The following is a 25,470-nucleotide window of genomic DNA, read 5'->3' as shown; positions in this document are numbered from 1 at the left end:
TTTTCCAATGGCATGGGAAAAATGCCATGGCACCTGGGAGGAGGGGTGACCAGCCTCTCCCCTGCTCACTGGTGCTGCTCCCTCTTCGCCGTTTCAGCTACCAAAAGTCCCCTTTGCCTCGGTGGTTTTGATTCGCTCGAACATCCGCGGGTCCTTCCTTGCTCTCCCCGGGGGTGTAACTGTCCCCATTTAACCTCGCTTCCCTCACTTTGCCTTTACCCCCCGGCTCTTCACGCCTTCCTCTGCAAGAACCACCCTCCCCAGGCGTGTGACCGGCGGGTGCTGCTGGCATCGGCGTCACTAAGCTGGAAGGAACTAGGCGAGCACGTAAAACGAAATCCCCCCCAAATCAACTTACCAATTTTACACAGGCCTCTCCATGCTCTTGGAGCTCATACGATTTTTAGAGAGCAAGCTCATAGCTAGCAACACCAGCGTGTGCTGCTCAGACCTTGTCCTAGTGAAGCTTCCTGCAAATTGCAGTTGTTTTAGTACAAATGCTCCATATTATATGAAACAGGAGAAATAAATGGAGAATTCCAGGCGGGCAGGCATCGGTGCCCCCGTCCGCGCAGCAGCAGGAGCCCAAATCCCGAATCCTTGTCTCTAAACACACGCAGCCCGCCAGGTCCCCCCGAGCGGGGTACGCGATGCGGAGCTGCGCTTACATTACCGCACGGGCTCGGCACCGCGGTGGCAGCGGGTTCGGGCCGGCCGGAGCTGCGGATGAACGAGGCTGCAGACGCCCTTTGCAATGATGCTCATTCCTTTATTGGTGTCATTGCCAGTTTTCTGAAGGGTGCTGGCGCTTTCTGGTCGTTCCCAGCACCGGGTCAAAGCTACATTACAGCATATTGAAGAGGTGTCCATCCAAAGCCAGAGGGGTGTGAGATTAATGACCTCTCTCCATACAGTTTGTATAATATATATATATTTATAATATGTCCTGTATATTCATATGTATAGAGTGACAAGGATGGGCCACCATACAGTAAACTTTTGATTTCTAAATAAATCACCAGAGCAACAGGCACAAAAATTTGGTCCTAATCAAGGCCCTCACCTCGTCAATCAATCCGAAACAGACCCCAACCCACCCCCTCGCGAAAAAAAAATGTCCAAACCTGAAACCCAAAATAACCAAACAATTAAACAACAAAAAAGCGCCCCAGCCCAGCCCCGTACCCCCTCTGGGATTTGCCCCCTCGGTCACTCACATTGACGGTAAATAGATCCCTTGGCTACACGCGCGCGCGCGCCCACGCACACCTACACACACTCCTATGTAAATACACACGCACCGACATACGAAGACCAGAGAACATTACAAATATACAGCTGAGGTTGCTGCGGCGATGCAGAGAGGCTGCGGAGCCACCCGAGGCAGAGGGAAAACGCCGCCACGAGCTCGCCCGGTCTCGGCTCAGATCACCAGCATCTGCTTACAACCTTCCTCGGGGTTTGTGCTAAGGAGGTTGGGAGGTCGTCGGCAGCGGTGGAGAGAGACGGAGCGAGTGCACGGGAGACTGCCAGGCCCACGCGCACGATAGATGCGATACAAGCGGCACTTGGATGTTGAAAGCGGCTCAGCCCTGTCCCCTGCACCGGGTGCTCGCACGCCCGTCCTGTGCTCTGCTGGAAGGGCTTCCACATGGATCCCATGGTCACCATGGTCCTGCTGGACCTGTCCTTTGCCATGACACAGACGAGGACCACCGCGTGCCATGGGCGACCGGTGTGGCGCACATCCACCCTTCGACGCGATGCTCCGTGGCCGGGGGCAAGCCATGGGGAATGAGAGGACACCATCAACTCCGGAGCTTTGTTTCCCATGCCCTGGGTAGAGAACGGAGGTAAAAGAGACCATCACCGAGTCACCACCTCGGGGCTCCACAAGATGCCATGGCTGAAGATGAACTTGGGGCAATTAGAAAACAAGGAAGGAAAATAGATCCCTGCAGACAGCTCCTCCCCGTTCTGAGGTCTGTGCTTCCTGACCCCGACTCCCAGATGCTATCCAGAAAACTAAATAAAGAACCGGGTCTCTCATCCACCGTGTTTCACGGGCCCAGAGCCAGCTTGCTCCGGGGGATGCGCACGGGCAGAGAACACGAAGCAGGACAATGCTGCAGGGGATGGGGAGAAGACGCCCCGCGGCAGAGCAGGGGATGAGTACAGCGATGGTGGGAAGGTCTGTGGATGCCCCAGCCCGGCCACGTGCAGCATGCTGATGGGACGCTCCTCTTGGATGGGACTTGCGCTGCTCTGAAGCAGACACAGCTTATGTTTCTGCTCCTGATGTTTCTGCTCTGTCTCTGCCTCCTTCCCTCTCCCTCCCTGAGCCCGGGTCCTGTGTGCAGGAGCCATCGAGGTGAGCAGTGACCAGTCCTCCAGCGGAAGAAATTCTCTTCATCGCCCGAAGACAGGCCCTACCTGCAGTCTTCCCAGATCTGCCTTCCCAGGGACCGGCCTCAGCAGACGGCCCTTTGAAGACCCATATCCTCCCACGTGGACCTGGGGGTCGCTCCCTCATTCGTTAGGATCTCGTCAGACAAACGGATCTCCCCCACCTCCGCACACCCAGGGAAGCCACAGCTGCTGGCCTGGCGCTGCCAGGAATGGTCTTCAACAAGGACCCACCTTCCCTCAATCGAGTTGCTGAAAGCTGAATCGCTCAGGAACACCGAGCGATGTCCTGGCACCTACGTGTCCTGCCTGGGACGGGGTTCAGAGCGCCAGAGTGGCCTTACGGCTCGCCCCCTCTTACCCATTACCCGTTTCACGTCCATCCCTCCACGACCCACGCAATCACCAGGACATTTCTCCCCACTACGAGGCGACCTCCACGCAGTATTACCCAGCCCGGAGGAGAGCGATGTTGCCATCACTCCTCCAGGCATCACCGTCTTATCCTGCATTTCTTCATTGCCTTTAGTTGCCAGGATGGTGGGCGCTCTCACCCCTGGTTTCATTCAGGTAGCGTTGCTCCCCAGACTATGTGTGTCTTTGGGAGGGGTGGGTGGAAGGGGACGGAGATTTCCATCTCCCGTTCTTGCTGTAAGGAGTTAAACACCCGCTTAGTCAGGGATGGGAGCAAGCTGGGTGTCAGGCAACTGAAGAGGACAGGGCCAGCCGCCTCCAGAGCGTGGCCCAGGTGGAACAAAGTCCCGGTGCCACCTGACTTGGTTTGGTTAACCTGCAAGCCCTCTCTGTGGATGGAGCTGGCATTCCTGGAGTGACAGCCATGCCCAGAAGTCAATGAGATGTCATTGCTGCCACCAGTGTTGATGCAGGCTGGAGAGTCCCTCTGGGCCTCTGACAAGCCCAGCGCAAGGTGCTGCCACCACGAAGTCTCCAAATCCTTGTAGAAATGGCCAAATTCCCTGGGATCCAGCAAAGCAAAGGCAGCACCAGAGTCCAGGGCTGCTCTCACCTTCTGCCAAAGCCACCAGAGAGGGGCACGTGCCCTCTCCTGCCTGCTCTGCAGAGCACGATGGTGAGCAGTACGCCGGTGGTGCCCACCCCGGCGGTGTCCCCGTGCCCCAGCCCTGCGCGGGGGCTGCGGCGGCGGCGTGGAGGTGGGTGGGAGCCGAGCGTACCCGAGAAGCGGTCGGCGTGATGCCCACTGCCAGCCGTGGATGTCCTCCAGTCTGAGCACGCCTCCTGATTCCGCGCATCAACCACTCCATAAATAAATACGTTAAATAAATAAAGTGACAGATCCAGATCGGGGCGGGGGGGCAGAAGGAAGGAGGGGGCAGCTCCCCTCGCCCCGGGGCTGTTCGTGAGCGTCTCACACAAACACACGCGCACACAAAGTAGCTGAAGACAAAGACGAACTGGGACCGGTGGGGATGCTGCCGGCTGGGGCCCCTTCCTCGGCCGTCGGCGGGGCACAGTCCTCGCTGCGAGGCGGTGCGGGGGACGAGCGGGTCCAGGACGTCACTCCTGAGCTGGCATCGTGGCGGCGCGCGGGGAGCTGGAGGTGAGGGAGACATGCGTGGTTGAGGACGGCAGTGACCGCGGCGTCTGGCACCTGGATGGGGAGACGAACAGAGAAAACCTGGTTTCCTTCTCCTTCCGCGGCCTCCCGCTCTCCCCGAAATCCAGCCATTTTCTCAGTCATTTGCTACGCAGGCAGCACCAAAGAACACCCAGTGTTGGGCAGGGCAACACCTTATGTCTTATCATCTGGGATATACGTATATCATCAAATCACAGAAGGGTTTGGGTGGGCAGGGACCTCCAAAGGCCACCCAGTCCCACCCCTGCCATGGGCAGGGACATCTTCACCCAGACCAGGGTGCTCAGAGCCCCGTCCAACCTGGCCTTGAACGTGTCCAGGGATGGGCCATCTCCCACCGCTCTGGGCAACCTGGGCCAGTGCCTCACCGCCCTCAGCACAAACAATTTCTTCCTTCTGTCCAGTCTGAATCTCCCCTCTTTCCGTTTAAAACCGTTCCCCCTTGTCCTGTCGCCGCAGGCCCCGCTAAAAAGCCTGTCCCCACCTTTCTTGTCGGCCCCCGTTAAGCACGGAGAGGCCGCAATCAGCTCTGCCCGCAGCCTCCTCCTCTCCAGGCTGAACCCCCCCAGCTCTCTCAGCCTTTCTCCCCAGCAGAGCTGCTCCAGCCTCTGACCATTTTGGTGGCCTCCTCTGGCCCCGCTCCAACAGGCCCATGGCTTTCCCGCGCTGAGATGTATATGATGACATACGACATCATCACCCTGTTTTTAATACTTATCCAACAACTGTTACTGAAGCAACATCAGCCATATTTTAAAATCTGGTCACACCCCAATAACTGACGGCCAGTTTCAACCCCAAAAGGAACGGGGGGCTTGCAGCTCCGCTGCAACTCCTCCGCCTGCCCCAAGGCCACGCACTGCCCCGCACGGAGCATCCCGGCCGCACCGCAGCCCCCGCGTGTCCCCCCCGCCCGCCGGCACTCACCAGGAGCGGGACTTCCTCACCCGGGAGGCCGCCGGCCGCTCCAGGAGGCTGTCCAGGTGCATCAGCCTCTCCAGGTGGAGAGCCCGGGGGTCCTGCTCTGCTGGGTCCCTGCTCCGCTCAAACTCGAAGATGGCTGGAGGGGAGAGGTCCAGCTCCAAGAACATGATGTTCTCAGCCTGCAGCAGGACAGGGCAAAGGGAAAACCAACACAAGGAGTCACCGCGTGGCAAAACACGGCACCAGCTCCGGCAAGTCCACACTGCCGAGAGAAGCTGACGGGCATGCCAGGGAGCAGGACCCTCCTCTGGCTGCCCCAGCGACAGGGCAAGCTCCAAACTGGAGCCCAGGCTCCTGACTCTGCTCAGGCTCTTCTGGTCTTTCCTGGGGCCGAGTCCAGCAGGCAAGGCTGAATGGCCCCGTCCTTTCAAATGGCAGGAGCTGCCAGAGCCAGTGAGCCAGCAGCTCAAGGACCAGCTGAGAGCACAGCCACCGATCCTGCCAAGTGGGAGGATAAAGCTGGGAGCTTGAACTGACGTATCCCAAATCATCATGAGCTTGTTTACTCCGTCTTCTCTCCCACCACCCATCCAACGACCCACCACCCATCCATCCACCGATCCAACCACCCACCCATCCATCCATCCATCCACCCATCCATCCACCCACCCATCCAACCACCCATCTGTCCAACCACCCATCTATCCATCCATCCACCCATTCATTCATCCACCTATCCATCCATCCACCTATCTATCCACCCATCTATCCAACCACCCATCCATCCACCCATCCATTCAACCACCCATCCATCCATCCATCCACCCATCCACCCATCCACCCACCCATCCCTCCCTCCCTCCCTCCCATTTATCCAATGACTTCTTGTCCCCCTGGCACGCACCAGTCCCTCTCACTTACCCGGTACCGCGGATGAGATCCCATGGCCATGGCCACGCGGGCATATTGGCTGATGGGTCTCTTGTACCCCACCGCAGAGGTAGGCCGCTTCTTCATTTGGCTGCTGTTTCTAAAAAATAAATTGAGAGGAACATTTATTAGAGAACATAAATTCCTACCAAAAATGCATCCAAACAGTGACGAACGGAGCTCGTCTACAGCGAGCGAAGGGTGGCCCTTCCTGGTGGGGCTTGGCTTGGAGAGGATTTCCACCTGTAGGCACCTGCAAGCACCCCGGGGTCCCTGCTGTCCCCCCCAGCCCGGGGGACATCCCTGCCCTGCAGGCAGAGGCTTCGTGCCCGCGGGTTGGCAGCGCTGGGGCAGAGCGTGGGTCGGGGCCAGGGACGTACCCTCCGGTGGGCACCAGCGGCTGGAACTTCCACTGGTCCTCCTCACCGTCGAAGTACAGGCGGTTCATGATCTTGTTCTTCTCCTCTGGTGGGATGAAGTTCTCGATGATCAAGTACCTGCGCGAGTGACCGGCCGAGAGAGAGACGGAGCGGGAGCAAGGGGGCGGGAAGGAGCAGGAGAGGAAGGAGTTAATGTGATAAGTGACAGAAAACAGGGCGGAAAGGGAGAGGAAAGGGATGTCAGGAAGAGAGGGAGACGCAAGGAAACGGGAAAACATCCAGAAGATGGAAACATGATGGAAATGGAGAGGTTGAAGCAACAGATCCGGCCGACAGAGAGGCGAGAGAGGCAGGAGAGGGAGGGCAGAGGAAGACGGTCATCAGAGAGGGCAAAGGCACTCAGGCAGGAGCCCCGTCTGCTCTCCGAGCCCCCAGCTGCCCGGCCAGAAAATAAAGGAAAGCTCAATGACGCAAAATGGACCCCAAAGGGAATCTTTTTTTTTCACATTTTTTTGGGGCAACTTGAGCAGCTGCAGAAAATCGTTTCGAGTCGATGAGTTGCTTCATTGAGCTGCCGGCTTTGGAAAAGTTTGAATCACGTTTGAAGAGAAAGGTAGCAAAATTTGAGACGAAATTTTGTTTCTGGTAAAAGTATAAATATTTTACCTTGAAAATCCTAAGGTACTTATATATGTCTGGGTGCGTTTTTTTATAGATCTTGACTAAGATTATTGCCTGAAGTGAAACCAAACCCACTAAAGGTGATGGACCAGCAGCTGCATCTCCTGCTGGGAGGCTCCCGGAGGGAAAACACTGCCCGGCTTTGCCGGCTGCCACTGTCGCGCCGGAGGCTCTGGTGGGGCTGGGGCTCCCCCCGAGCCCCCCTGAAGCTGCTCTCCCTCCGAGGACCGCGCTGGGGCCGGAGCAGGTCTCCAGGCGCCCTTGGGGGACACTTAGCACCAGCTACCGCCCCACGTCCCGTAACGCAGCCGCAGCCCGCACTGCTGCTGTGCTGTCGTTCCTATCTGTGTGTTTTCTGGTTTTGGACCTTTCTCAGCAACTTTTTATACTCTCGCGTGCAACTCACCCAGCTCAACAGGGTTAAATATGTTTTACGCCTTCTGCCACCACTGACGGGGTAGGAAGCGCTCAGTTGTCCCCGTCAGCAGGCGTATCGCTCCCTCCAGCTGCGCACCCCAGCTCTGCCCTGCACACCCCAGCTCTGCTCTGCACACCCCAGCTCTGCCCTGCACACCCCAGCTCTGCTCTGTGCACCCCAGCTCTGCCCTGCACACCCCAGCTCTGCTCTGGGCACCCCAGCTTTGCTCTGTGCACCCCAGTTCTGCTCTGTGCACTCCAGCTCTGCTCTGTGCACCCCAGCTTTGCTCTGCGCACCCCAATTCTGCCCTGCACACCCCAGCTCTGCTCTGTGCACCCCAGCTTTGCTCTGCGCACTCCAGCTCTGCTCTGTGCACCCCAGCTCTGCTCTGCAAACCCCAGCTCTGGTCTGCAAACCGCAGCTCTGCTCTGCGCACTCCAGCTCTGCTCTGTGCACCCCAGCTCTGCTCTGTGCACTCCAGCTCTGCTCTGTGCACCCCAGCTCTGCTCTGCGCACCCCAATTCTGCCCTGCACACCCCAGCTCTGCTCTGTGCACTCCAGCTCTGCCCTGCACACCCCAGCTCTGCTCTGTGCACCCCAGCTCTGCTCTGCACACCCCAGCTCTGTTCTGTGCACCCCAGCTCTGCTCTGCACACCCCAGCTTTGCTCTGTGCACCCCAGCTCTGTTCTGTGCACCCCAGCTCTGCTCTGCACACCCCAGCTTTGCTCTGTGCACCCCAGCTTTGCTCTGCACACCCCAGCTCTGCTCTGTGCACCCCAATTCTGCCCTGCACACCCTGCACAGCTGCACCCGGCCGCAGCGGACGCACAACCACCTACTTGAGCTTCAGCTCCCGCGTCTGCTCGTTCTGTGCCTCCTCCAGGTCCTGGCGCACGCGGATGTACTCGTCGTGCTGGTCCTGGATCTCCGCCTTCACGGCCTGCAGCTTGGCGTACAGCTGGGGGAGAGGAGCAGCCCCTCAGCCCCACGGCTCGGGGGCTGCGCAAGCCCCGGGGCCCCGGCGGCCGGAGGGACGGTTGTCCCCGCCTGCCGTGCTCTCACCTTCTTCAGCTTCTTGGTTTTGATCTCCACCTCCTGCTGCAGGGAGGTGTAAGTCTCCCGCAGCTCCATGGTCTCCTCGTCCCGCAGCAACATCTCCTGCTGCATCTCCCGCTCCCGGCGTTTCTGCAGCACAGGGGGAAATGCTCAGAGCTGGGAGGGGGAAGCGGCCCCCCGGGACGCCCCCGTCGCCCGCCTACGCCGGGTCAGGCCCCCGCGCCGTTACCTGCTCGGCTATCTCCTGCCGCTTCAGCTCCAGCATCTTCTGCTGCTCGTTGGTGTGGTCCACGATGGTCCTGCCGCCGATGAGCAGCTTGCTCTCCATCGCCTGGGGGGCAGAGCGGGGCGGGGGTCAGGGCACGGCCCCAGGGGGTTTGCTGCCAGGTGGTCACCCCCGTCCCTGGCCCCTGGCCCAGGGTCCCCGTCCCCACCCTGGGCTTCAGGGAGTTGGGAGCTTTGGTGCGGCACAGGCTTCGGTGCCCAGCCGATGGGGAGGGGGCTGCGCATGGACGCCACGAGCTTGGGGCCGGTTCAGCACCGCCGCCGGGCGCAGCGGCGGGGGCTGGAGCGGGGGTGCGAGCGATGGAGCCCCTCCGCAGGGACGTGGTGCGGGGCCGCTGGTGCCGAGCCTGGGCTGTTTCGGGTCCCGCTTCCTTCGGCACAGCCGGGAGCCCGCGGGACGCCACGGATGCGCAGCAGCTGCCAGCAGCGGGGACCCACCCTGGCTGCATCTCCCACTGCCTCCCGGGGGGAAAGGGGCTCCCCTGCGCCACGGCTGCACTCGCTCACACGCACCTATCAGTGCACGTGCGCACACCCACGTGTGCACACGCCACAGTCACACCCCTGTGCACACACTCACACTCGTACACACGCACGTGCGCACGCACATTTCTACTGCAGGCCCGAGCGTGCAGATGTTTATGCTCCCACACATGCACGCTCTCCTTTACCCCATGCACGCACACGCCTGTGTGCAGCCCTGCGCACACCCGTGAGTTCACTCATGCACACGCATCCCTGCATGCCCATGCACACACGCATTAGCACACTCATGTGTGCCCACTCATGCATGCCCATGGGTGTGCACAGGCACAGGGGTGGGCACACACGAGCCGCCTGTGGGCACACACGTCGGATACACGGATACGCGTGCTGGTGTGTGTACAAGCGCTGGGTGTCTGTGCACACCCGTGCATGAGGTGAGCACACTACACAGCGGGCGTATGCACACCCCTGCAAGATGTGTGTGCACCTGTGCCCAGGGTGCGTGCACACCCGTAGCCGTGTCACCGTGTCGGGGTGTCAGTGGGACAGCGCAGCTGGCGCCGGGGGTGGGCACCCTGTGACCCTGCGGCTGCGGCTCAGGGGCACGAGCAGGGATGGATCCAGACGTCCCCATGCCACCACGCCACCGCACACGGCTTTAAAAATTAATCTCCCAGACAGCGCCAGCAGCAGCACCGCCCGCCGCCGTCCCCGGGGCGTCCCCGCCAGCCGCCGACTGCCACCGTGCCGGCACGCACCTGCCCTCACCCGCGGGCGAGCCTGCTTGGGGACCCTCTGCACCCCCTGAGTTGAGAGCCCCGAATGCAAAGCTCCCTCCCTGCCCCCTACCGTGCCCGGACCCCCGGGACCCCCCCGCTGCCATAGCCAAGGCGCTGCCAGGCAGGAGGCCCTGACGCCGCGCCAAGAGGGGACGCTGGCACTGGGGGGGCACACGTGGCATTCGTTGGTGCCGCCACCGCTTGGCGCTGGGCAGGGCTCTCCCGGGGGTGCTGTGCCCCCTGGCCGTACCCCAGCACCGCCCTGGGCACGGAGGTGGGGGCTCAGGCAAGCTGCAGCCCCCCGTTCACACTGACCGCCATCTGGGGCGATGCTCTATTTCCCCTGTTTTCCCCTTCCTGGCCCGGCGCGGCAGCCGGGCTGGGGGCACTGGGGCTCTACGGGCCCCTCGCCCCTCACGCCTCCTCCTCCAAAGCCGCTTCTCAGCTGGTCCCAGTTGCACCCCGTGCTGGCCAGCATCCCCCGTGCCCTGCCGGGGCGCGTCCTGCCCCATCAGGACTGGGGGGGACCTGGGAGGGGACCGGGGGACCAGGCGGGCACTGGGAAGATGGTCAGCCAGGGCATCGCGCTGCCACCCCTCCCCGCGGGGTTCACCGCTGGCTACTGCCTTCGCCGCGGGATTAAGGGGTTTCTTAGTGCTGCTGTTTTCTCCCTGCCAAAGCATTTATTCCCTCTAACAAAGATGACTCCCAATCTTCTTTAGCGCGTGGGATAGATTGAGCGCTAAGCCTCTCATGGGAAATCATTTCCGGCACCCAAATAACTTCCCCGGCACTTTCTCACCCGCTGACCCCGGCCTCGGCACCCGGCAGAGCCGTCGGGCGAGGGGCCTGGAGCAGCCGCCCCCAGGGGCAGAGGCTCCCCCGCGGCCTGGGCGCCGAGGTGCACATCTGGGCGCCGAGGTGCACATCTGGGCACCGAAATGCACATCTGCTGGGGCAGGCTGGCCCCCGCCTCTCCGAGCTCAATGCTGCCCATGCGTCCCAGCCGGATGGTGGGGCCGGGCCCTGGCTGTGCCACGGCCATGAGCGTGATGGCAAGATGGGGTTCAGCGTGTCACCCGCGCGTGTGCGGGGCACCCCGTGTCCGCCCAGTCACTACGGCTGCTTTCGCCATGGAGCCGTTAAACGTGTGAGCGGGACACAGGGCTCTTTTCACGCCGCTGCCTCCCTGCCTGGCCCCACTGCGTGGCAGAGCTGCCCATGGGCACCGGGAAGCCACCCAGTGCCCCCCGCACGTCCCCCTGGGCAGGTCCCTGGCAGTGCCCGGTGGGGTGAGTGTCGCGGCAGGCTCTGCCCCTCCATCGCTGGCAGAGGGGGGGATTTTTGCCCCCTGGGGCGATACCTTGCTGGCGTGACTGTACTGTACCCCCGCGGCTGGAGGGTCCCGGTGTGTGGAGCGGCTCTGAAGGCCACCGAAGGGGATGCGGCGTCATCTCGCCTCTGGCCCTGCCTTGTTACTCAGCAGTTACAGGACCGGCGGTGGCCCCGAGCCAGCCCTGCTGCACCGTGCCGGATGAGGAGACCGTGCGGGACGGCTGCCAGCAACAACCTGCACTCCACCGCGGCGGTGGGCACCGGCCGTGAGGAGCCCACCTCCATGCAGAGCGTCCCGCTCTGCCGGGACACCCGTCATGGGACATCCGTCATGCCAGCCGGCGACCGGTGTCCCCCCCACGGCTCTGCCCTGGCAGCACGTCCCAGCATGAGCCCATGGGTCTCTGCGCAGGCATCCAGGCATGGCCACGCATCCCTGGGCATGACCGTGCATCCTTGGGCATGGCCGTGCGTCCCTGGATGCTGCCATGCATCCCTGGGCACGGCCATGTGTCCCTGGGGCTGCGACAAACACGGCTCTGGCCATGGAGGAGGGTACGAGAGCATCCTCCTGCTCAGCCCCTGAATTCCCAGGCAGGGACTGACACCCGGGGCATGGCCCCGCCTGGAGGGCTCCGTGCTAGGTCTCCAGCCTGGCCACCACATCCGGGCCAGTGCGGTGACGGAGGGGCTGTGCCAGAGCGTGACGCGGCGGGTCAGGGTGCGGGGGCTCCTTCCCCACTGCCGTGTCTGTGGTCCCGGCCCCGCAGCAGCCGCGGGCAGGTGGGAGGGGGTCAGGATCCCCCAGCCTCACCGGGGACGGGAGCAGGGCTGGGGGGGGACAGTGGAGCAGCCCCGGACCCCCGGCACGGCCACCTGGGGCTGGGGCTGCCGTGGCCCCTCTCGCACTCAGCCCCGCATCCCCACACATCCCTGAGCCGGCGGCGTGCAACGCCTGGAGGGTGCCAGGAACGGGCACCCACCCACCCCGCCGCGGCTCGGGGGTGCCAGGAAGGATTTGAGGCGGGGAGGGGGGACAGGGGTCCCTGCAGAGCTGCCAGGCCCTGCCTGCGGGCGCACAGCCCTGCCTGTCCCTGCCGCCGCGTCCCCAGTCCCAGCCCTGGGCGTGTTCCCGGGGCCACCGGGGACGAATCCGCAGCATCGCTCCCCCCGCCCCCGCCGCAAGATGCTTTGTTGTGCCGAGGGGGACGAGAGCTGAGCACAGCAAACTCGTGCCACCAGTGATCCACTCCCCCGGGGCCCTTCCCACCCCGCGTCCCAGGAGCTCCCACACAAGGTCCCCAGGCGGGTCCATATCTGAGGGCAACCCCAGCCCAACGCTACACAGGAGCACGGGGCTGCCCTTGGCCACCTTGCTTGGCCACCTTGCTTGGCCACCTTCGCGGGCACCCCACGAGGGGCTGGAGGCAAAGCAGGTCTTCCCCCACCGCCGCTCGCAACGGCGCGTGGCAACACGTACCTTGTACTTGGTGGCCAGCAGCTCCGTGGCCTCCTGCTCCTTCCGCAGATCCTCTATCATCTTCTCCTTCTCCTGCAGCAGCTTCTGCTTCTCCTCGCTCACCAGGCTGTGGTCATCCTGGATAGCGGCCTTCTCCTCTTCCAGCCTCTCCTTCTGCTCCTTCAAGTAATTCTCCATGTTCTTCTCCAGGCCGTCCTCGTTGTCGTCCTCCCCTTCGTTCTCCGTGGCGCTTTCTCCATCCACCGCTTTCTTCCTCCGGCTGCTCCTTCTCCTCTTCTTCCCCAACATGCCACGTTTCTCCAGCTGGGCTTTCAGCCGGACGATCTCCTCCTGAAACTCCCGCAGCAAGGTGTCCTTGGGGTCCTCGTTCACCCGGGGCTTGTTCTTGATGTTCTTGGCCCTGTTGGCGAACCTGAGGGTGGAGAGGCTCTCGTCGTAGCTGTGAGAGGCCGGGCCCAAGGTGGCCACCATGATTGTCTTGGCGTTGCCCCCGAGGGAGTCCTGCAGCAGGCGGGTCAGCTTGGAGTCCCGGTAGGGGATGTGCGTGCTCTTGCCATCCACGAGGGCGGAGATGACGTTGCCCAGGGCGGAGAGGGAGAGGTTGATCTTGGAGGCTTCCTTGGGGCGCTCTCCGTGGGCCCCCATTTTGCTCTGGCGCTCACTGCCGGCCAGGTCCACCAGGTTGAGCTTGCCCACGCGGATGTGCTCCTCGCCGTCCGGCCCCGTCTCGCTGCACTCGATGGTGATGAGGAAGATGGCGTGGGAGCGGGAGCTGTGCTCGTTCATGTTGGTGCTGCCCACGGACCGCGTCTGGCTCCCCAGGTTCATCACGTGCTCGATCTCCTTGACGTTCTTGGTCACGAAGGAGGAGAGGTCCTTGATGTAGACCCCCGTCTCGGGGTTCTCCTTCAGCTCCAGCTTCTTGCTCTGGTCCTTGGCGAGGAGGTCCCTGATCTCCTCCTGGTAGATCTCCAGGTACGAGGCCCTCACCAGGTACTGCTGGTTCTGCGAGCGGGAGATGTGGGTGAAGATGTGCTCGAAGGACATGGGGATGATGCCCCGCTTCTCCGGCTCCGCCCAGGCCCCCTGCATGGTGTAGGTCTTGCCCGTCCCGGTCTGGCCGTAGGCGAAGATGGTGCCGTTGAAGCCCTGCAGCACGGAGTCGATCAGCGGCCGGACGGTCTCGTCGTAGAGGTCCGCCTGCTTGGAGCTGGCGTCGTAGACGGCGTCGAAGGTGAAGGTCTTGGGCAGCTCCCCCGGGGCGGCGCGGGGGTTTCGGATGCTCACCTGCCCCAGCTTCACGTCCAGCTCCAGGACGCGCTCGTAGCCCGCCGCCTCCTCCTTCCTGCTCATGGGCCGGCAGCGGGCCACCACCTTCAGCGCCTCGCAGCCGCTGCGGGGCTTCCCGGCCATGGCGGCGGCGGAGCGGGGCGGCGGCGGGGGAGCTCAGCCGCGCCGCCCCCGCAGCATCCCCCGGGCCGGGAGCGGGGCCGGGAGCGGGGCCGGGGCCGGGCGGGGGCCGCGGGCGCGGCCGGGGCGGAGGCTGCGGGGGGCCGGGGGGCGGCGGGGCGGCCCCGCCGGGCGCTCGCTCATGGCAGCGCGGCCGCTGCGCCCCGCCCGTGTGCGGGGACGGGCAGGGCGGGCAGGGCGGGCAGGGCGGCTGCCGGCGGGGCGGGCGGCGCGGCTGATTCGCTGCCGCCGGGCTGCGCACAGGCGCAGGCAGCGGCGCAGGCAGGGACGCGGGCAGCAGGCAGCGCTGCCGGCCCCCGCCCGGGCACGCCGGGAGCTGTAGTCCCGCCTTTGTGCTGCGCCGGGGCGGGGGGGCGCGGGGGGGACGGGGACGGGGACGGGGACGGGGACGGGGACGGGGATGGGGAGGCAGGGCTGGGATGCGGGATGGGGATGGGGAAGGGGATGGGGAGGCAGGGCTGGGATGCGGGATGCGGGATGCGGGATGGGGATGCAGGGCTGGGATGCGGGATGGGGATGGGGAGGCAGGGCTGGGATGCGGGATAGGGACGGGGACAGGGATGGGGAGGCAGGGCTGGGATGCGGGATGGGGATGGGGAGGCAGGGCTGGGATGCGGGAGGCAGAGCCGGGATGCGGAATGAGGATGGGGATGGGGAGGCAGGGCTGGGATGCGGGATGCGGGATGGGGATGCAGGGGTGGGATGCAGGATGGGGATGCAGAGCTGGGATGCAGGGCTGGGATGCAGGATGGGGATGGGGATGGGGATGCAGGGCTGGGATGCAGGATGGGGATGCAGAGCTGGGATGCAGGGCTGGGATGCAGGATGGGGATGGGGAGGCAGGGCTGGGATGCAGGATACAGGGCTGGGATGCAGGATGCAGGATGGGGAGGCAGGGCTGGGATGTGGGATGTGGGATGGGGATGCAGGGCTGGGATGTGAGAGGCAGGGTGCAGTATGTGGGATGGCAGGCTGGGATGCAGGATGCAGGGTGCAGGATGTGGGATGCAGGACTGGGATGCAGGATGTAGGATAGGGGATGCAGGATGTAGGATAGAGAATGCAGGACTGGGATGCAGGATAGAGAATGCAGTATTGGGATGTAAGACTGGGATGTGGGATGCAGGGCTGGGATGCAGAATGCAGGGTGCAGGATGTGAGATGCAGGATCGGGATGTGACATACAGGATGCAGGACTGGGATGCAGGATCGGGATGTGACATACAGGATGCAGGACTGGGATGCCTGCTGGACAGTACAGGATGTGGCATATGGGTTCAGGACTGGGATGCAGGATGCAGGATGCAGGTTGCAGGATTTGTATGCGGGATGCTGAGTAATTTTGTGGGATGCAGGATGCAGGGTGCATGATGCTGGATGTAGGGTGCAGGATTGGGATGTACAAAGGAGGGTACAGGCTGTGGGATATGGCTTCAGGACAGGGATATGGGATGCAGGGTACATGATGCTGGATGCGGGACTGGGATGTGGGACGGAGGGTGCAGGGCACATGGTGTGGGATAAGGGATGCAGGACTGGGACGCCGGGTGCAGGATGGAGGACAGGAGAGGCAGGAGAGGGCAGGGGGAGGTGCCCAGCCCCAGCACTCCGGCAGGGACAAAGCTCGTTCCCGGGGCCTGGCAGCTGGAACAGGGATATCTCCCCGCCAGCCCATCTCCTGCGGGGCCAGGGCAGCGTCACCCTCGCCGGCCGCCCCTGCGGTGTTTCAGGGTCGCTGGGCTGCCCCGGGTTGTGCGTGCCCCTCACCGCAGCAAACCCCGGCCTCCCGGTCCCCGTCCCTCTGCCAGCCCCGGCCTGGCTGGCGCGTCCCTGCATGGGCACGCTTGCGGCCCAGCGGGAATAATCCCCGGCGCCTTACGGGAGAGGCAGCCTGGGGCTTCGGTGGGAGATTAAACATTCTTGCGGTTAATCGAGTCTCAGCAGCCGCCCGTTCCCCGGAACCAGAGATTATCCCATAATTAATTAATTAGGGTATTTGCTGCCATACGCAGGGCTGCCTGGTGCAATCCAAGTCCTCTGTCTCCAGGAGGAGCTTGGGGGGGGGGGGGCAGGCCCTCCCCAAAGGCACAGCCCCAGCGAAGGAGGCGACAGTGATGGAGGGGTGGAACAAGGATGCAGCAGGGATGGAGGGGAGATGGAAGTGGGGTGGGGGGACAATGGAGGGGGGATGCGGGGGGTGGAGAAGATGATGGGGAGGGTGGAGGGAGATGGAGGGGGATGGAGAGGGGATGGAGAGGGGATGGAGGGGGATGGAAGCTTCAGTGGAGGGAGGACGGAGGGGGGAAGGGGGGATGCAGCAGCCATGGGGGGGGGTGGAAGGGGGCTGGGAGGGACGATGCAGGGGGATGGAGGTGGATGGAGATGATGGGGAGGGTGGGGGAGGGAGGGAGGGGGTGATGGGGTGATGGAGGAGGTAGAGGAGGGATGGAGGGGCAATGGAGGGGATGGGGGGGACTATGGAGAGGGGATGGAGGAGGGATGGAGGGGGCGATGGGGAGATGGAGGGGGTAAAGAATGGGAGGAGAGGATGATGGGGGGGCTATGGAGGGGGTGGCTGCTGGGGCCTGGGCTGCCCCCATCCCTCCCAGTGCTGGAGGAGGAGGACAGGGCACTGCAGGACGGGGTTTTACCCCACACCAGGCTGCAGAGTGGGGCCGGGCAGCACCGTACCCCACGCCCGTGGGCGGGGGGTCCCACCAGGCTGTGATGCCACTTCTCCCCACGGGCACTCGGGGCAGCCGTGCCCCTGGCTCCACGCTCCCCCTCGCCTCGGCCTCCGTCAGCGCCCGGCACTGCCCCATGGCACTGCCGCAGCCCCCGGGGGCGACGCAGGGCAGGACGGGGGTCTGCACCAGGGCCTGGCCGTCCCCTCCCTGCTGCAGCCCCCACGTCCCGGCTCCCTCCCAGATCCCTGCGCCACGGGGCAGGGGCCCTGGTGCTGCCCAGCTCTGCCCGGGGCACTGGCCCGGCGTCCCCGGGGCGGAGGGGTTCAAGGGCGTCGTAGCCCCCAGCCGCGGTGCCCCTGCCCCAAATCCCCCGCAGGACCGGGCTGCGGTGGCGGCTGGGGTGACGCGCAGGAAGGGGGGGATATTTGGGCAGGGCATGACATAAGGGCAAAGTGACATAGAGGGACAGGGTGACATGTCAGGGTGGGGTGACGTGTAGGGACGGGGTGACAGGTAGGGACAGTGTGACATGTCAGGGTGGGGTGACCTGTAGGACACAGTGACATGGGGATGTCACGCAGGAGCAGAATGACGTGGAGGGACACGGTGCCACGGAGGGCAGGGTGCCGTGTAGGGCAGGGTGCCATGTAGGCACGGTCCCTCGCCCGCAGGTGTCAGCACCGGACCGGGGCGTGCTGCTGGTGGCCGGTGGCCTCTGGCCTGGCCTCGGGGATGACCTTTAGGGCAACCCAGGGCTGTCCCAGGGTGGTGGGGCCGGGGGCCGGCGGACCCTCCCCGTGCCCCTCCTGGGCCACCCCCCAGGGGACGGGGCCACCTATCCCACAGCAGCCCCCAAAGCAGCCAGGGCAGAGCCCTGAGCCCCCCGCCACCCCCACCCTTTGCTCCACGGGGGGACAGAGTGCGTACGGGGGCCACCCCGTGGGCCCCAGGGGACCCCCGGCACCGGCTTTATCCCACCCATGTGTGAGGAGGGGGTGTGGGTTGGGGTACCCTGGGGCAGCCCTGGCCGGGTAGGGGTCCCGGTGGCGTGGCTGGTGGCATCCCACGCAGGACGGTGTGTGGGTGGCTGAGTGCCCACGAGGGTGCATTGCTGGGTCCTGAGACACAGGGTGGGGTGCAGGATGAGTCCCGGGGCAAGGGAGCCGTGCAGTGACTCACGGCCACGCTGGCCCCCACAGCAGGTCCCTGTGCGGGCTGAGGGGGCACCGCTCCGCTCCCACCCAGACCCCAGGGTCTGAGGGTCTCTGTGGCCCCCAGGGATGCTGCCCCCGCCCTCGTTCGCTGCGGGTACCGCACCAGCGTCAGTGCCGTGGCTGGGGTGGGGCCGAGCATCCCCGGGGTGACACTGGGCTGGCCAGGACAGGGGACACAGTCCAGGTGCCATGGGGGAGGGGGGGGGGGGATGCCATTCCAGGCCTGACCATGGGCCTGGGTCAGCCCCAAAACGCTGCTGCCGCTGCAGTGGGGCTGGGGGCAGTCCTGGTTCCTGCAGCCTCAGCTTTCCCATTCCTCCCCGTCCCGTGTCCCCACGTCCAATGGCCACCCCGGGACATCGCAGCCATCCCTCAGGCATTGTGGCTGCTGTTGAAACAACACAGACACCCCTGAGAGGCCGTATCCATCCCTTGGAAATCTGGCTGGCTTTGGGTACCATGGCCACCCCTGGGACACCACAGCCATCCCTGGGACACCCTGGCCATCCCTGGGACACCACGGTCACTCCCAGGACACTGCAGCCATCCCTGGGACATCATAGCCATCTCTGGGACACTAGAGCCACCCCTGAGACACCATGGCCAGCACCATGGTCACCCCTGGGCCACCAAGGCTGTCTCTGGGAGAGCACAGCCACCTCTGGGACACTGTGGCTGACCCTGGGACACTGTGGCCACCCCTGGGACACCGTAGCCACCCCTGGCCATCCCTCGCTCTGCCCCGTCCTGGCCGCCGGTGGTCCCCAGCCCGCTGGGGAGCTGAGCAGAGGGATGCTGGGGGCAGTGTCCCCTTGGGTTTCTTCCCACCCTGCTGATTCCTGCCCGTGCCGGGTCCCCGGTGCTGCCATGGGGCGAGGTGGGGGCTGCCCATGTGGCTGGCGGCAGGGACCCCGGCATTGGCGGCTGTTGCCCTCACCCTGGCGGTGCCGGCGGTTGGCATGGGGTGGGACGGGAAGGGGCTACGGCCCCCCGAGCCCCTCACACTCCCACGGAAACACAGCCAAGCTCCGCTCCGGGGAGACGCTCTGCGCTGGCAAGAATGCTGGAAAACGCCAAATGAGCCAATTCCCAGCCCTCGCGGGTGGCCGGGGGGATCTGGGGGGGCCGTGGCCCCGTATCCCCCCCAGCCGTTCGGACACCCAGCACCCTCTGTCCCGGGGCAGCCCCCCAGGGTGAGGCGTCTCCTGGGCTGGGGAGTCCTGGGCTGCCCCGACTGGGCAAAGCCGTGGGCCGGAGTCATTAAGGAATTAATGGGGAGTGGGAGGGAAGCCCTGCCAAGCCAGGCAGGTTCCTGGCAGCGGCTCCAGCCAAATCATGCCACCGTCACTCGTAGTGAGGCCGGAGGCTGTGCTGATGAGGGTGGCAGCGACGGAGAGCCCTCCAGCTCGACATCCATCTGCTGCAGCCGGCGTGGGGCCGGCCAGTGCTGCCAGCTCCCTCCTCTCCAAACCCTTGTCCGAGGTTGTCTCCAGGACCGGGATGCGGAATGGGGCTGATGGCACTTGGCCTCCAGCTCCTCCCGCTCGGCTCCTCATCATCCTCACGGTCCCTCATTCCCAGGTCCCGGTGCCATTCAGCGCAGCTCGCTGCCACTGCCCAGCCCTGTCACGCTTTCGCTTTGCTTAAACCAAGGCTGCAGCGGGAGCACTCCCAGGGTGCCGAAACCCTCCTACCCCAGCTGCCGCCAGAAAAATGGCACTGGGGCTCGAGGAGCATCCTCTAGGCAGAGTCCTGCCGTAGCTGGCGGGGTCCCAGGAGGCACCACCGTCCCCAGGGGGGACCTCAACCCTCTGCGGATGCTGCTGCAGGGACACATACAGACGGATGGCAGCAGGGACAACGGTCTCCATGCTGGCAGCACTGGCCTGACATTCCTTAGGCTGTTTCTTGAGGTTTGACTAGCTGGTATTGGCGTGGGCCGGATCAGCCCTGGAGAAAAGCCTGTCCTCCCTGATGGGGAAAGGATACGGCCCTGCGTGATGCTGTCCCCAGCTCGGGCAGCAGCTGAGAGGCTGGATCCTCTCGCTTGCCCCCCACCAATGGCCTTTCTCACTTTCAGCTTTCTTCTCTTGCCTTCTACAGGGGGAAAAAGTGCCTGGGGCTCCGGCAGGCATTTGGCTGCTTTCCCCCAAAACCAGCTCCCCAGCATTCCCAGAGATCCACCGGATTTATTTCCCCATTTCCCTCCTCCGCAGCAGTTTTGTGGTACAGTTCAGCTATATCCCCGTCTGCTCTTGCCACTCCTCGCCCGCCACACGCTCCCGGCTTCCCTCGTGCTGTCCCCATTTCCAGGTGCCGGGTCACTGGCGGGGGAGCTTGTGAAGCACCAGAGTCTCTCTGGCCGCTCCTCTCTTCCCGGCACTGCCAGGGAGCGTGGAGGGTGCCCGAGGAGCCGCCTGTCCCCAATCCCGGAGCGAGCTGCCTCCCAGCGTCCCCGGCTGAGCACCGCCAAGCAGCCGGAGCTGGGGGGAGCTCGGCCGTTTGCCCAAGAGCCGCCTGCTCTCTTCTCCTCAGGACCCGGAGCTGCTCCGGCCGCCCACTGTAGCCTCTCCGAGAGCAAAGGCCACCCCGCGCTGGGGTCCCCTTGCTGCCACCCTGGCACATCTCCCCTCTTGGCATGGGACACCTTTCTGTTTCTCTGACTTGAGAGATGTGTCCTACCACGCCGCTTCTGCAAAAGATATCTGGGAATGAGCCTCCAGCTCCTGCTAAATCCCGCTGACCCACGCTGCAAACGCCTCCTTCTCTCCCCAGGCAGCCCACACCCAGCAAGCCAGGTTCCCCGGACAGGGCTTGGAGGAAGAAACGGCTCCTGGTTGTCCCCTATGCATCCTGCGGGCAGGACCAGGCTGCTTCCACCTCCCGGCCACACCACCTATGGAAAGGAGCACCTATGGAAAGAGGCGGCGCAAGCCGAGGCTGGCGCAGGGCGGGCTGGGGGAGCCAGGGGAAGGTGAGCTCTGCTGAGGGGGACTGCGGGTGGCTGCTGTGAGCGTCCCTGGTGCCGACGGGCCATGGCCTCAGGCTCCAGCCACCCCTCGGGCTGAGATCAGAGGTTTTCTGGCCTTTTTGGTTCACAACCTGAGCGTTCGTAGAGCAGCAGAGACTGCCTGGCCACGGCACGGGAGGGCAGGGAAAGGGGAGCTCCCACAGCCACCTGGGAAGGCAGCGAGGGAATCGCTGCGGTGCAAGATTCACCCCATATCGAAGGGTGTTGGAGGGGCAAGCGCAGCTCATACTAAGCCTGGATTTAGGATGGATCAGTTTGCCGGCAGCTGACTCCTCTATAATTAGATGGCAGCGGCGATACAGGAGCCAGCTCAGGGCACAGAGCTCCAACATCTTCCCATCCACAGGCATGTTGTTAAAGGCAACTGCCCATTTTTCAAATGACCCCCAGACGCTTAAAACAGCGGGGTGAGCGACGAGCTGCATCTCCTGACGAACGGGAGACGAGGACTAAAAGCTAATGCAAAGTGCTGCCTCTCCTGCAGGCCCTTGGGGCTGCCCTCGAGGAGAAGACCCTCTGACGTGGCCCCGGAGAACGAATCCTGTTGGGACATGGATGGCTTAGCGGTATCTTGTGCCACTTCGCCGATCACCGGCCACGCTAACAGGGGGCTGGAAGGAGCTGCAGCCCTGCCCGGCTTCGGGGGCTGCAGGCTGGGAGCCTACGCGTGCCCGATGCCCCTTGTCTGCGGCCCCCGAGCTGCGTCCCAGCTCTGCCCCGACTCCTGCGTCACCTGGGGGAACTCCGCAGCCGCTTGCCGAGGTCCCGCAGCCCCGGGCTGTGCCCCACCGCCCTTCTTCCCATCTCTGCCGTCGTCCCATGGGAGCTGAGGGAGGGGGAACAGGGACGGCTGGCAACCACGTGGGAGGCTCCAGGCTTTTATCTTGGATCCGGGTTTTCGACAGATGTGGTGTGAGCAATGTCTGTAAGGCAACTAGATCAGCATCATTGCTCAGAGATTAAAGGATTTAATAATCTGCTGGCAAGATGTAATTGAACGAGGCAGAGCTCCGGTTGTACAGCGCTCAACAAATACACTGGGGTGTTCCCACGCTCATCCCAAGATCCCTCCAAACCCCCTCGTAAGCAGAATAAATCCCCCGTGCGTGGGGGGCAGGCCCTTTTCTACAGGGATCCAGCGACTAACGCTTCATCTTCCTTTGTAGGTAACTACTTATTTATCATTAACGTGCTTCTGGGGAGCCCCTCATTCAGTGACCTCAAGCTGCTCCACAAAGAATAAGGAATTGGAGGCGACGCTGCCTCTGCGCCAGGTACGCGGCGAGTCCCCGGGTGCCGGGGGGAAGCGGGGCTGCCGCTTGCCGGAGGTCAAAGCACCATTCAGCAGCAGCGGCGAGCCGGCAATCGCCGCTTCTCAGTCCCTTGTTCTGATCGCTGCTCTGCTCCCTGGTGAAAAACCTTAGAAAACAAGGCGGTGACTGGCTCTGCAAAGCACTGACGACAACAATGCGGAGCTTCTTCCCCCGCTCGCCGGCAGCGTGGGATCATGACCCAGCATAACTGAGTGATGCTACGACCGGAGGGCAGAAACTTTTGGCAGCAGACGGAGGGGCTGAACCTCTTGGAGGGGGGTGGCTGTCCTGGGGGGGACAGAGGCAGGGGAAGACCGAGGTCCTTAAGCATTAAACCCAGGGAAGGAGCCCCTGCGAGCGCACGGCCGAGGTCTGCCCCGTCACATTGCGCAGAGCCGGACTGGGCAGCGGCGAGGGCAGAAGGCTCCTTGGAGGCGTCCAAGCGTGCTGCCCGCCGCTGGGCAGAGCCCTGCTGAGCCGCCCGTGCTGGCACTGCCTCGCCAGAAGCCAAGCTGAGGTGACTGTGCAGAAATAAGAGACATGCCCGGCACACCGAGCCTTCTGCCAAAGGCGCGCTGGGCTCTGCGTGACCTTTGCGTCCTCCCTGCTGCCTGGAAATGCTGACCAAGTCCTTCTGCTCCCGATGGGGTGGTGCCAGCTGGAACAGAAAACGGGGGAGAGGGTCCCCGTTTCAGGGACATGGAGCTGCCTTTCTTGTTCCTCTTATTCTCTGGCTGTCCACTACAGCCCTGCCTGGGAGCCAGACAGGGTAAGAGGCAGGGACGTGCGATCCAGGGTGGTGAAAGCGCAACCCTGCCAGCAGCGGTGGTAGGAGCCACTCCAAACGCCGGCCCGTCCTGCCACGGGCAAAATGGCCTTATCGGAAGCTGCTCGGTCCGGCTGTGCGAATCAGCGGGGGGCAGGAGGGCGTCTGGGAAGCCTGGTGACACCCGCCACCACGTATGCAAGTATCTGCAAACGAGAAAAGCAGCGCGGGGGACCCTCCCTGCATCGCTTTTACTTCCCCTCCTCAGGAATTTGTCTTTCCAACAAAGCTTGTTTCTTACATTGGGTTCTCCAGGGGTGTCTGAAAGAATTCACCCAGCTCCTGGGTATGGTTTGGTATTTATTTACTTTGAGTTCCCCTGCCTCGATGACAACAACAGCAAAATCAAAAAGGCAGCTGGGCACTGCCACAGCTGGAGGGGTGGCTGGAGTTCAGAGCTCCTGGTCTGGTGCCCAGGGCACTCGCAGCACGGACCACGCTGCGGTCACCGCTGCTAAGGGGACGGTGTCGTACGGCAGCAGGCAGAGCAACTTCAACCCCTCTTCTGTTCCTCTCCACATGCTGAGCACCTGGGGCTGTTACCGCCAGCTCCGTCAGGGCTCTCGTCCCTGCACAAGTTTTGAGTTCCAGCCGTTCCTGAAGTGGTGGGAGCTGCAGGTGACTGAGGGCTGGGAGGGTCTGTGCCGGAGGGCTCCACAGGAGATCATCCCTCAACGTGAGGAACCAGAAATGGTGGGACCAGAACCTCCTCAGCTGGCCTGACCCGTGCCTGTGGCCGAGCAGCGGAGCCCCTGTCCCTGCCTTGGCTGGGGGAGGAGTTGGAGAAAACAAAGCTGCTTGTTTGCTGCGCGGTGGGGCTGCTGGTGCCTCCTGGATGACAAAGATCTTTTCCATCCCTGTGCACACCAAGGGCTGGGCCCTGCTTTGTGAGCGGATTTGAGTAACCAGCGAGCCTAGCATGTCGCTGCTCTCCTCAAGCAAACCTCCCCAAACTTAAATACTGTTGCACAACTTGCTTGTGATTCACTTTTCCCCTCCCCATGGCGAGATCTGGAGGCCATGTGGCGCGGTGTTGCAACCCCCACGGCTCAGCTGTTCCTGGCAAGCGGGCTCCGACAGCCGGGAAGAGGCTGCCGGGTCCTGCTGGCTCTTCCCTTCCACTGCATTCCTCCCAATTTGGTAATGACCCCTCCTCGCATCAGATCAGTGCCCTTTTGAGACCAGGACAGAAGATCCTTGGGAGGATGTGGCGGGGAGAGCTGTGAGATCCGTTCCGCCTCTCCCTGGACATCCCCAAATCTCCCAGCCCTGCAGTAACAGTCTCCTGACTGGGACTCACTGAGCAACCAAGAGCAAGGGTGTCCTTGTCCTTGGCGCCGTGTCTCCTGCAGGACCGGCTCCCTCGGGGGGTAATGTTTGACATCAGGGCCGGTCTTAGACGTCAGACGGAAAAGACTCCGTCCTGTTTGCAGTGGGATATGCGAGACTTCCTATTGCTTCCTCTCTAGGATCCTAAAAGATAAACTTCTTTGAAGTCCATTAACAAACTCTCTAGGACAAAAGGTTATTGTAAACATCGGTGCAAACATCTAGCGATGCGCTTCTGCTGATAAACCTTTGGGGACCGACTGGAAGCCGCCTGCCCGTGGTCCCCAGCCGGTGTCTGTGGCAGTGCCTTCGCTGCGGAGCTCTCCATGGATGCTGGCGTTTTTCTCCTTATCTGCTCAGCCGTAGAGAGGAAGCGTTTTGTACGGTGCCCTTAAACTGATCTAGCAAAGCGCTAAAAATAAACCTTCTTTGTGAAGCCGCAAACTCCTGCCCTATCTGCTGTGTCAGCTCCTGGTGAGGGCCCGCTGCGAGAGTTCAAGGTTTCTTGAGACAGAGGCTCGTACCCCACTCACCGCTGAGAAGGCTGAGAAATCAAAATACAAAGGAAAGAAACCCGAGTGTCTGTCTTCAGAGAGTGCTAAGCCGTCCTTTGGGAGGGGCCGGGTGGGAGGGATGCGGCCGGTATTAAACCTTTTGAGGTAACTCATCCTGCAAAGAGTGGGAAAGTACTGATCGCAGAATAATTAATGACGTAAGCGAACTGCAACTGGCAGCGCGCTGGATCGCACTGCGCGACGGCCCGGGTTCGAACGTGTTTGGAAAGGGCTGCTCCTCCCCAGGTCGAAGCAAGGGGGTCTCTA

At 63.2% G+C, this 25,470-nt stretch overlaps 1 protein-coding gene across 2 annotated transcripts; it reads right to left on the bottom strand.

Annotated features, from left to right (window-relative positions):
• Window positions 1–770: 770 nt before the first annotated feature.
• Window positions 771–14,268, bottom strand: KIF3C (kinesin family member 3C). Of its 2 annotated transcripts, XM_087776262.1 has the most exons (8): window positions 12,780–14,267; window positions 8,644–8,745; window positions 8,421–8,543; window positions 8,198–8,316; window positions 6,259–6,375; window positions 5,870–5,978; window positions 4,952–5,127; window positions 771–4,036 (listed from the first exon to the last, which is right to left on the bottom strand). In XM_087776262.1, exons 1-8 carry the CDS (start codon window positions 14,190–14,192, stop codon window positions 3,943–3,945), a joined length of 2,253 nt encoding a protein of 750 aa, XP_087632388.1. In that variant the 5' UTR covers window positions 14,193–14,267; the 3' UTR covers window positions 771–3,942. The 2 variants fall into 2 exon arrangements, with proteins under 2 accessions (XP_087632388.1, XP_087632389.1); XM_087776263.1 differs by lacking the exon at window positions 6,259–6,375 and having other exon boundaries at window positions 12,780–14,268.
• Between the last annotated feature and the right edge of the window lie 11,202 nt (window positions 14,269–25,470).

Source organism: Nipponia nippon, unplaced genomic scaffold (genome assembly GCF_047370975.1).
Source record: "Nipponia nippon isolate SJK-2023a ecotype South Korea unplaced genomic scaffold, ASM4737097v1 scaffold_4, whole genome shotgun sequence".
NCBI lineage: Eukaryota > Metazoa > Chordata > Aves > Pelecaniformes > Threskiornithidae > Nipponia > Nipponia nippon.
The sequence above is the reverse complement of the archived record's forward strand: the minus strand, read 5'-3'. Positions and strand labels throughout refer to the sequence as shown.